Below are 12725 nucleotides of genomic sequence, written 5' to 3' on the forward strand. Positions count from 1 at the left end.
TTACTCTTCACATTTTAGAAAGCAGAATTTTCTAATTACCAGATATGTAATTATAACGGATCACTGGGCTGAAAAAAAAATACTCAGGCACTTTTTCCTCTTGATTCAGCATTAGCTTAGAGAAGGGATAACTTGCTTGAATGGCTATAAATTAAATGTCCTCCACTTCTGTGCCATTATCTTGTTATGCATGCATCTGCTAGTTATTTACATGCCTCATCAGAACACAGGCTTGCTGTATTTGCCTTCATTCTGCATATCTCCTTTGTGCAGGATGTAAAGCCATTAAATTCCTGAATGGTCTGTAAACAACCTGAATGTATTAAGGCAAAAAGGCTTTTTAGGCTGGATTTTGTTCCCATAGCACATTAGGCAGAAATGTACAGGTGGGAAAGATGAAAAGTAGGCAACTGCAACACTTCCCTATCTCTGTAGGATTTCATTTCCTTGCTCAATGCAGAGATGTGCTCTGCGAGACACTTTCCAGCGCTCTGCGAACAGTTGGCTGGTCAGATTGTGCTAGCTTCCCTGGTTTCCAGCTGAGAGAACCAGAGCAAACGGAAGGAGATGAAAGGAGCAGAAGTAGAAAGTGTAGAACAAAAGCAAACCGTTCTTGCTCCAAAGTCAGCTAAAAATGCATACATGATGGAAGCAGTGGCTGTAGTTGCCACAGGGATGTTGTGCCATCATGAATGGGGAGGGAGGTGAACATGAGACAGTCTCTCAAGATGTGGTTCACCTTTTGTGCAAAAGCTTTGGAGCCACTTGCTTAGAAATGATGGTGGCATTTAAATGTAATAATTCCCCTCTAATTTCATTATGTTTGTGGTTCATGGGTTATATCAGGTTGGTTTGTGTCCAATCCTATCTTTACTATTGATATTTATCACTTTTCATCTGTAATCTCAAAGATCTTTACAAAAGAGGGGTTCTGTTTTAAAAGTGCAGTAAAATGGCTGTAACTTAGCAAGTGATTAATATTTTATTTTTTCCTTCATCTTACGCTTATATATAGGGAATTCCCCCCTTTCATTTATATTTAAGATATATACTTAACAAAATGTGTGCTGCAGGATTTAAATACATGCAGTACCTAACATTCAAAATGATTTCAGTGAAAAAATAAACTATGTTTCAGGGTTTAGCCATTTGCTCTGAATAAATGGTTGAAGAGCAAAGAATTTAACTGGCAGAGTTTTACTCTTAATATATTACAGTCTGTTCAGTACACAGCGGGCAAACTGGAATAAAACTTGTTATTTATGTAAGTGCTAAGGTTTTCCCTATTACAGCTTGTCACTTAACACAGTGGAAAATCTGTAGCAGATGAAAAAACCATACAGATTTAGTTCTAACTTTGTTCTGCTACTGTTCCCCCCCCCCCCCCCAAATAGGGTATAGGCTCTTGCTCACGAGAATTAGATCCAGATGAATCATGCTTTATTTAATCATCTCCAGGGCTGTCACCATGTTCAACAAATACAGCAAACTATAGACATCCTGGCTCAGTACACCTTTGCCTGAACTTCCTCTATGGTAGTATCCCCTTTCTGAACTTGCCAATTGAATCTGGTACTGTGGCCACATGGACTACAAGGGGTATGCTGCCATGTATCTTGAGTTCTGATGGAAGCTTAACAAGCTAAGAATGATAAATTTTCTGGTTTGGGTTGTATTCATTCTGGAGATAGCTAATAAAGTCATATTGATCTGAATCTATTTTTGGGGAAGGGAGGGATCATTTTGGGGTAGCATATTTTAGCCCAGGATGCTTAATGAAGACTAGCTGTTTAAAGTAGAAGGTTAATTTTAGATTTCAGTTCTGTCTGGTGTGCGTGTAGGCCCTAAATGGTACATAGGCTTTGTGCTGACCTTATGCACAGGGGTGAATTGCACCTGTTGCTATCGAAGTCCATTGTGATAGTCAGTGCTGGATTTTCCTGGGCTGTGTGGGAAGAAGCATGTCATTCTCCACCCATCTCCCTTCCTACATATAGATAGGTCACCCCTCACCTCCATGTGCCCATGGCGCGCCACTTGCCCAAAACCCTCACCCACTCACCTGTTTGTGAGGCTGCACGGCCTCAGCTAGACCAACCCCTGGCCTGGATCAGGAAGCCAGGAGGTGGGGCCAAAGCACAACTTTCTAAGCAGTGTGCGGTGTAAGGCAGTTAGGCCATTCATTCTCTCCCCACTGGTGCTGGATTTAGATGCAATGAAGAATTTAAGTGATCCTCTGACCAGCAGCTGTCTGTGTGGTGTGGGGGCCCTATTACATACATGCCTAATGCTGCCACTGTCTTTAATGCATGAGACACAGGTTCACACTCTCTGTTTTTTCCTGAAGTTCTACAATCAGGCTCGCCCCATTGTCACTGTATGGCCTCCTTTGAGGAACTAATGTCACTTAACTTCCTAGTTACCAGAGAATGTTCATTACAGTGGTGCATTCAGCATTTTCCCCAACCGAGACTCAGTGCTTCTCCTCTGCAATGGGCCCTGCCTCCGATGGCCAGCGACTGAGAAGCCCAAAAGGCTGCCTTGCATCACAGTCACTTGCAAATATAGGAGCCGCAGTATAGGTCAATGCTTAAAGCACAGAACCTGAGATAGAAAGATCTGTGCCTATTGTCATGGTTCTATTGACACCCACCAAGTGCAAGATCCTGGTTAGATCCTTGCCCTGGTTAGATCAGATTCTAAAATGAGGGTAAAATATTACTGTTTTCCCTCACTGCTTTCCTATTGTGAAGGTTTTTAATTGTCTGATGTTTGTAAAGCGCTATCAGAGCATCAGATGGAATATGCCACAGAAATATCACTGCCTTTGTGCTACAGTGCTGACAGTTCACTTTTCCGTTTGCTTCTCAAAGCGTGTACTGGAAGTGGACCTGTTGTCTGCAGATTTTTATAGTGAGGAAAATGTATTTACAGGGTTCTTTGGGGCACATGATGGCTTTTTCCTGTCTGATTATTATGTACAAATTCCCTGTGGCAGGTAATAAACTTCTAATTTTATGGAAAAATATTGTTTTGATAGAGAGCTGTACTAAATGGATGTACTGCAGTCTGGAAGATTTTGTCATCTGTATGATTAGAAGGTAAAAACTGTCTGCAAATTATATGTTCCATGGGAGTGAAATCAAGGTTGCAATTCTGTGGATGGCTCTGCTGGCTCCTTTAACCATGAAAGGGTTGCTGAAGTGGTTTATGAACCACAGCAGAACCCTGAAATCTAATTACAGCCCATGCGTTCGATGGCACAGCTCATACTGTTATTTATAGTACAGACGAAAATATCTTTCAAAGGCTGAAGGAGGTTGTTTTCACAAACAAGGAGCAATGACTACAGAGGCATTTTCTCTCCCTTATATTGTGTGAGCTTTGACAGAATAGGAAAGGATTCCATTGTTTGTGGCATTGTATTTAGAGAGAGAGGGTTCTAAGGAAATTGCCAATATTGTGAGGATATTTTTCATCCACACAAAGCCTTTCAACTCAGGCACTTCCACTGTTTCCAGCTTGCCTCATTGCCAGTGTATTGTGTCTGTATCTGAATTAGACTGCAAAGTCCTTGGGGCACATGCCATGTTTTATGATGCTTCTATTTAGCACTGAACAAAATGCTCAGAGCTCAACAAATAAATAATAATAATGCTTGCCATGTGGTTATAATAAGGATAGTGACTGCAAAAATTGTCATCATGGGGTTCCATACAGTATTGGGGGGGAGGGATAGCTCAGTGGTTTGAGCATTGGCCTGCTAAACCCAGGGTTGTGAGTTCAGTCCTTGAGGGGGCCATTTAGGAATCTGGGGCAAAAATTGGGGATTGGTCCTGCTTTGAGCAGAGGGTTGGACTAGATGACCTCCTGATGTCCCTTCCAACCCAGATATTCTATGATTCTTTCTCAGCTAGGATCACCTTTTTTCTCAATTTACAAATCAAAAGACAATTTTACTATTGCTCTCAGTTTGCAAAAGGTAAACCGTTCGGTTTTTAAAATCTCAGCTCTGCTAACTGCACCTCCGATATACAAAATCAAGCTGTGCCCTTCCTGCCTCTTACCAGGAGACAGAATAGACCCCAGCACTGTCTTCTGCATAGTGTTGACTATGAAAAAAGACAAAATTTACTACACTCTCTACCTGACCGTAGCTGATATACTGCTGTTACTTGTCTGTTAGAAATAGAGGGGGGTGAGTGTGGTATCTCAGATACTCCTGTTTGGGAACTGCTGGTAAACGTTTTTGTAGTGGTGATCACGGATACTGTCTTTGCTCTGCACTGCTTTGTTTAGAGCAGTAGAGTAAGGAGATATGTCAGACACATGAAAGGAAAACTATTGACTTGGTGCCATTGTCATGTGTATATTTTTCTGTCCATCTCTAAGAATTTCTGTCTTAATGTAAAATCTGCGTCTTTGTTCCTGTTCCAAATATGCATTGTATTTTTTTCTTTGACTATGAAGGGCCAAATTTTTAGCCTTCCTTCACATGCATGCAACGTAAGTATACCTGATTAAGTAAAATAGTTATGCAGTATAGAAAATTGCACTCCATTCCAAGCAGGGCATACGGATTTTGCATGTCTTTGGAATTTATGAATCTGAAAAAGGGCATATTAGAAGCAAGATTAATCTAGTTTTATCTGAGTGAACTGAATATTCTTGGTATGCAGCTAGACTTTGGGGTTAGGATCACAATTCTCCAGCTCTGGGCAGGCCTGCCTTGAGAGCAAAGTATTAGCTAACTGAGTCTCCAGTGGTGTGGGGTAGATGAAACGCATGTGGGGTAATTAATTAATAGATCCATGGTAGTGTAGTATAGTAGCTATTACTAGAGAACTATTGGTACAGGAGCAGAGCTAGTGCTTTGAAGGTCAGCCTCCACTCTGTTCTTATCCCCTGTGTGATCTGTGAAGTAGGACTGCCAGCTGGATTTGTGGTGTGGAGCATGTGGGAGTGAAGGTTTGGTAGGGGGCTGATGTGACTCACACGGAACAGGACACAAAACACAAGGGATACTTATTTTACAGGTGAAAGGCAATGATTGGGGTAGAGAGGTATCCTTCCTGGAGGTGCACAGGCAATTAGGGCTGGGGCAGGTCCATGTGCACAAAAGCCAAGAACAAGATTGATTGATTTTGTGCTCAAATCAGATTTGTTTTTAGATAGGGGAATTCTATATTTAGACCATAGCCCATTCTGGCAAACTGTCAGTATTCTCTTTTGGGGGCATGTGCATGACATAATCCCTTCCATGTTCTATTAATTGTAATTTAGCTGAGTTATTGTGTGTGCGTGAATAAGAGCACGCTAGTGGCATAAGTGCAGTTCTCTCCATGTCCCTGAAAAGTGGGCTGATGTCAGTTAGTTTCCTGCTTTCTAGTTTCACGTTCATTACTCTTAGAAGGTGTAGCTAAAGCCATTTAAAAACCAATTTCCCTTTCCCATCCCCAACATCTTTTAAGATTTTTTTCCCCCCTGAAGTAATATGTGCAAATCAAAATTCTTCCTGGAAAAATACAATGTGCTATAAAGGACAAATGACCTGTTAGTGTGTGTTATATAATCAGATTTTTATTCATTTTAGAGCAAATCAGGCAAACATTAATGGGTTGCACAAATGAGAGTACTGGAGGTCTAAGCTTTGCAGGATGCAGCAGAGATAATTGGAGCACCTGGACTTCGGAGGATAGGCCTAGTCTAGACTAGGGTTCCTAATCCTGTGCTGAGTGCCTCCAATGCCTCCTTCAGTGTCAATCTAGGCACTCCACAAAAGTCTGTTCCACGATACAAATGATTGTAGTTTCCCCTATGCCGAGTCCTTTTCAGGAAACTATAAGCTGAGTCCAAGGTAAACTACAAACCTATGATTATCTTGTCTGACCTCCCCAGTGACCTTTTCCTCCCTGCCAGACTGCCAGCTGCTCCTTTTGAAACAGACACATAGGGGATGTTAAAAAGCCTTTTCTTCTTGACTTTAATGAAACTTGAAACTTCAGTGCTGGTGTAACATCCGTACAGGGTTGCTTTTAAATTCCTTTGCTGCAGGGATGTCTTGATGAGTGACCATTCTAATCTAAACTAAAAATAAAAATGGGAGAGAGATGAAGTAGGAAGCTGTTCTTTTAAGTATATTTCAGAACAAATATTTTCTGACAGCTGACAGATGTGCCATTTTTCTCTCTCTCATGTTTTGTATTGTATTTTTCACAAGATTGTTAACAAAGACAAACAGCTGGAAAAAAAAGCAAAGTTAAACAAAGTTCCTCTGAATGTAAATCTGTTGAAGGACTGCACCTATCATACAATTTCCAATCTCTTTTACTAATCCCTATTGTATCATACCCCCTTCCCACTCCCAGCCCGGAACTGAAACTGTGAAAGGAATTTTGTTACGTATTTTTACAATCACAAAATACTTCATAAGGGATCTCTAGTCTGAATTAATGATCCATTTTATAGCCTGGCTCAGTCCTCTTCTTGTTGTAACTGGACCCAATGGCTGGGTCCCACAGGCTTCTAAGTCCAGTGCGTCAGAATGAGTCTACTCACTGGTCATAGCTCTCATAGCTCTGTGTCTCCTAGGTGCACGCCCTAGCTCAGATCTCTTGTGTGAGCCATTCCTAAATTGAGACATGAGACTCCAGTCTGTCTCACTCAGATCCTGGAACTACTGCCTCAAACCTCCTGAACACTTCAGTTGTTTATACATGCTTCTCCAGAATTTCACCAGTTTAAACCCATGACAGGAAAGCAAGGGACACAGCCTTAGCAAAGTAATTTCTTAACCGCAGTCACATCATTGTTTAAAAAAACCAAAACACTACAGATTTACAGACCTTTGTACAATAATAGAAGTCCCAAAAGGCAGCCTCCCACCACCTTTAATCTTACCCCTTCTGTGAATTAGGTCTTGCAAACATTTCAGGCTAAGCAGAGTCCCTCCTGCCTTTTCCCTCTCCAGCTTGGTCTTCATTGTGGCAATGGATGGTCCCCGCTCAGAGAAGCACCCCTCCTTAAATTCAGTCTCTGTCCCTTTTTGCCAGGTGCTCCATAGGCATGCTTGTATCCTGTCCCACTCCAGGCTCCTGTGTAGAGTCCATTGTTCCATGGGGATGGTCTGGCAGTTGAGAGAGAATCTGACTCAGATGGCCCTAGTGTATTGCCTTGATGGCCTCTTAGAGATTGTCTTTCACCAAGGCGTCGAGCACCTTTCCTGGTCATAGTAGCTGACTGCAATATATCATAGTAACCTTGCTTTGGGCAAGGTCAGACAGGATTTTAGCACATAACACAAAATGGATTTGCTAATCCAAAATGGAAGATACAATACAAATAGAGTCACAGTTGGACCCAGACCTGAATAGCCCACTCTGCCACAATCACCATTTCACGACTAAAACAATGGGCCTCCAGAATCGCATACTGGCAAAAATCTCCTCCATTCAAATGGTTGCTATGGGTGCTTTTTAGCAGATTCACTGCATTCAGCACTGAGTGACTTTCTATCTTTATGTGGCAATGGAAATGTTGTCTGATTAAGGACTGCAGCATTTAAATTATTATACCCTTGTGCTCTGTTTATTTCTTTTTTGTGACCTTTTAAACCTGTTCTGTTTTTTTCGGTTAAAGATTTCATTTTAGACTTAAAGGGATACTGGCAGGTTAAATACATATTAAAAGCAAAAACTTCTTCACATACATTGCTAATAACACATTGATTTTTGAAACAGAATTTAAATTGTAATATCTATTAGCTGATTACTTTTTTGCATTTCTCTGATTTTTTGGAACAGGACATAGATTGGTCAGTTTCATCTTTGTTTACAGAAAGTTTCTAATTCATTTATCTTTGGGTTCTTCTAATTCACATGATGGCTCTTGCATGCTAACCATAGCTTTTTATCCTGTTCTCATACTGGTATAAATTGACAGTAACTCTGTTGAAGGTAACGGAGTAAAAGAGTAAAATTCAGAGGAGAATTGGGTAACAGTCTTGTAAATTTGGGGTAATGTTTGTTTCCAGTTGGGGAAAAACAGTCACTGTAATTTTTCTGTTGCTATTGCTATAAAAGCTTTTTACCTAATCCTAAATTTTGGATCTAATGTGAACAAAGTGTCCCTTTAAGAGGAGAGCATTGTGCCAAGGTCCTGCAGGTAGTAATGGCACCATTATTAAAAAACAAAACACTACAACCTTCTGCAAGGAAAGGCTGTAGACAACTGCAGTGAAAAAGTATATCAAATGGTCACCAAAATAAGAGATGCAGTGGACAGAAATAACACTTGGTCACTAGCTCTTGTACTTCTAACAAAGTAATTTCCAATGAAGGTTTCTTGCAGGTTACTTAGGACAGATTTTTTAAAAGTCGCCTCTGTTTGTTCTGAAGCCAGGAAGAAAGATAACTGAATACAGTCGTGTTGTAGCTCAATCTAAAAATAGTAAAGTTTGAGAAGAGAGATATTTTGGTATTTTTTTAAATCTACCTTTTTTTCAAACTTGAAAAGCTTTGACCAACTGCATAAAATAGTCAACATTTCTTTTTCCATCAGAGGCCTGTGTAAATGGGAACATAGTCCCAAGTCAATTCTTATGGCAAGGTATATACATCACCAAAAAAATTCCTGCTGTACTTGCCAACCTTTGGGAGTCCAATGATGGAATCTGTCAGGATGCCAAGCTATCCTCTTGCCATTAGTGGTGATCTAGGACATGGGCTCTCAACCTTTCCAGACTACTGTACCCCTTTCAGGAGTCTGATTTGTCTTGCGTACCCCCAAGTTTCACCTCACTTAAAAACTACTTGCTTACAAAATCAGACATAAAAATACAAAAGTGTCCCAGCACACTAGTACTGAAAAATTGCTTACATTTCTCATTTTTACCATATAATTCTAAAATAAATCAAACAAGTCATTGTCTGTATAAAATTTCAGTTTGTACTGACTTCACTAGTGCTTTTTATGTAGCCTGTTGTAAAACTAGGGAAATATCTAGATGAGTTGCTGTACCTCCTGGAAGACCTCTGCGTACCCTCTGGGTGAGAACCACTAAGGTAGAAAGCACAGTCCTAAAGTATGTTTTCTGGACTATGCCCTGGCTGTACCTGTTCTGTTGTGAAAGATGCCAGGTGGCCTCCCTGGAGCCTTCTATTTAAGTTGAATCACTCTCCATGATCTTGGACTACATGGAGAAAAACACATTTTAAATATAATGCAGTCTGATTTGTGATAAAGTCACAAACCGTTGATTTAGGGAGTCTTCCTACTGGAGATGGAGCTGATGCGGTGCAAGTATTATTTTTATATCGATGTAGTAGTTTTAAAGAAATTCCCACGGCAACCCTTGAATTATATGCTACAACTGGCACCTCAGCAATAGTTGGGGCTCTCACAGGAAACACACTCAACACAATGTCATTTCAGCTTATCATGTTGCTTGGATGTTTTAGCAGTTAACATTTTCTCATTCATTACTTAGTCGCTTCTATAGGCACATTTAAATACCATGTACTTTTGGAAGGATTAATTTGTGGTATAAACAAAAATCTGGGTTAAGGTTTAATTTGGAGTGTACATATGTGTGGACAAAAGGAACATATTATTTTGTTTTTTCCCCCCTCCCTGTTTGGTCTGCTTTGAGATACCAGCTATTGAACTATTGTTCATAAGGTTCCATTCCTCCCCTGCCTTTTTTATTTATGTATTTATTTATTTTTTGCACGGGCCTGAAACTTCATTTCCCTGGTGACAGTGCAGCTGTTTTAGCACAGGTAGATGGACAGGAGCTAACATGTTGAAAATAGTGTGGCTGTAGTCGCACCGGAACACAATCCTGCCCAACCCCTCAGGTACCTACTTAGAAGGCCAGCCGGATCCACCACAGCCACACTGCTCTCTTTAGTGCACTGGCTTAGGCAGAGCGAACCCGTCCGCCTACCCAGTTGCGAGTGACCTGCTACAGCTTCACAACTGTTAACTTAATTAAACTCTGACTTTGCCTGCCAGATTTGCAGCTTGATGCGAGGTGGAATAGCTGAACGGGGAGGGGTCCGAGTAGGACATCGCATTATTGAGATCAACGGGCAAAGTGTTGTGGCCACTGCTCACGAGAAGATAGTACAAGCCTTGTCTAACTCAGTGGGAGAGGTAAGAATTGTCTGAATTTAAAATATTTTATCAAAGCGTTGAAACACGTGAGTGAGAATCTCTCTCTACATACTTCGGCTCCTGCTGTTGAAAACAATCTGGTGCTAACACTGTATTACCCCTCCTCCCCCCAATGAAACCATAAAAGTAAAGCAGTTGTGGCTACATTATCTGGATTTTACCATTAGTTTTCCTGACTGATTCTGACATTTGAAGCTGCTGTCAGTCATCAACCATTCAGGTAGGTGAAGAAATATCAGTCAAGCATTTTATAGCCAAGAGCTATGAAAAATCTCTGTTTTAGATTTTCCAGTCATAAAATGAATTGATTGCCAGAGAGGCGAGAGATTAAGACTGACTAATATTTTAATCCTTTCATTTTAGCTGAGATTCTCTGACTCTGGTTAGGGAATGGGGTAGGAGAGTAAAACATGTCTCTGTTCCTCACCATGTTTAGCAAAACTAGTGACTGATAAACGAGATGTGTGTTGGTGACATGCCTTCTCGTCCCTTTTGAATTTCAGGTAGCATCACTATGCTTATGCCATGGAAATACTGACCAGCAAGTTAGCCCAACTCTCCCTTCACAAAGCCGTAGTTAACTGGATTTGTGCAGGGAACACCACAAGGATGGTGAGATGGAATTCATACACCACACAGCCCTGTGGACTGCCATAGTGGCTCCTGCATCCACATTACTACAGAGCCAGTAGCCAGTGCTCCTTCCACCCTCTGGTTAGGGTGAGCTGGTACAGAGAACTCCCTCTACTCCCCACCAAGGCCCACCCACTAATGGAGTGTTTAAGCACTGGATGGTGAGGGCTGTATGTGGCAGAAGTTCACCCCTTATGAATTGGCATAGCTCCTACTTCTAGTGGTGAAATGATTATCACTAACTCAGAGTAGTGGGCCTTTATTATTTATTTTCTTATTTTTCATTGTGTAGTTTTAATGCGAAAAAAATCTGTGTATATAAAAATCGTTAAATGGAAGGCTATAGCAGTTAAAAACATAGCCCAGGTAATTTATGATTTTTGGACTACTGCAGCTAGAGTTTAAGCTGTCCTAAGTAATTGTACATTTATAAAAGGCTATGGCCTGACTGTGCAGTATCTGATTTTTTAAAAATAGTCTGACAAGTGCAGATTATCATTATTTTAAAATGTTCACTGCTGTCTAAAATCACGCTTGGTTCCTTGCAGCTTGTATTGTAGCAATACGCCTCCTGGTGTAAAATCCAAAGTGGCAGGTCCATCTGTGCTTATTTTGCTACAGTTGATAGGTTTGTTGTTTCTAATACCTGCAAAAAAGTTTGTTATAATTTGTTCATGCAATGCCATGTCTTTTAACAATGTTTAATGAAATCTCTGCTTACCTCCCACTCTTCCTACTGAGTATTTACCAGTGTAATTGCCAGATGCTTCCTTTGATTATTTGACACCTTTACTCCTATCAGAGCCCAATCACCCTTGCTAACAGGATTGAAAATGATACTTGTAAATTGCTGATTTAGTGGGAATGGGGGTGAGGGAACTTGCTTTACCTAAATTTGAATGCACTAGAACATAGTGGGTGGTGAAGTTTAAACTGCATGTTCAAAGGTTCACATTCCATGTTAGAGATACTGTTTGTGTAAAGGGATGGGTGGACAGAGGAAAATCCAGTGCCAGTCAATATTTGAGTAGGCAGGGTGAATTTTCATGTACATGAGATTTTCTTCCTGGCTAATTTCCTTAGCTTGGACAGTGGTGGTTGGATGAAATCTGTAATAGCAGCTGGTTTTCAATTGCTTTTGCTATTTTGATATCATGTCATTTAAAAACAGACCCTCTCCCCACCCCCAGCTCTAGATAGAAACCAGGAATACCTCCCCTGAAGTCAATGAATGCAGTTAGTGATATATGCATCAGGCCCCTAGTGATTCTCAACTGATAATTCTGTTATTATATTTTATGTAAATCAATTGACAGATTCATATGAAGACTATGCCAGCTGCAATGTTCAGGCTTCTAACTGGCCAAGAGACACCCCTGTACATCTAGCACATGAGGCTGTCTCTCTCAACAAAAGAACTAAATGATTCCATCAAAGTTGAAGTCTACACAGAAGCAGCAAGAATTTTGTATTTTGTGTGAATGAAAGGCTTTGAAACAGGACCTGAAGATTCCACAAACTGAATGGCCAAGCGTCTCTCCCTTGCCAAAAAGTGATAACCATCTTTATCACGGACAGTAATCACTGACACAAAATCTTTGTAAGACATAGTATTTTGCAACATCTTCTAAACTCTTTAAACATATTTATTTGTAATCTTCATGTGGCATGGTGTACATCTGTCTGTCATGTTTGATAATGAGTGGGCAGAACATTTACTGCAAAGATAAGCAACTGAACAGCAGCCTCAAGAAAAAAAAAAATCCAAGTCCCATGTAATGGTCCCTCCACAGCGTATTGCATAATTTGAAAGCTGATCCAGGGCAGATGGCATTTTAAAATTTCAGTGATTAGGAATGTGTGCTATTAGATTCTAATGTAAAGTAAAACCGTGGTAGTGTTTGGTGTAGTTACAT

General features: G+C 40.6%; 1 protein-coding gene across 10 annotated transcripts in view; it reads left to right on the forward strand.

Moving 5' to 3' along the window:
• APBA2 (amyloid beta precursor protein binding family A member 2) overlaps window positions 1–12322 on the forward strand; it is a 207267-nt gene extending 194945 nt beyond the window's left edge. For all 10 annotated transcript variants that reach the window (XM_043523427.1, XM_043523431.1, XM_007053758.3 and 7 more), the window contains 2 exons: window positions 10015–10155; window positions 12126–12322. In XM_043523427.1, the coding sequence (XP_043379362.1) occupies window positions 10015–10155; window positions 12126–12197 (213 nt within the window). In that variant the 3' untranslated portion in view covers window positions 12198–12322. The remainder of the gene's footprint in view (window positions 1–10014; window positions 10156–12125) is intronic.
• The last annotated feature ends 403 nt before the right edge of the window (window positions 12323–12725 follow it).

The sequence above is a fragment of the Chelonia mydas genome, chromosome 10 (genome assembly GCF_015237465.2).
Source record: "Chelonia mydas isolate rCheMyd1 chromosome 10, rCheMyd1.pri.v2, whole genome shotgun sequence".
Lineage (NCBI taxonomy): Eukaryota > Metazoa > Chordata > Testudines > Cheloniidae > Chelonia > Chelonia mydas.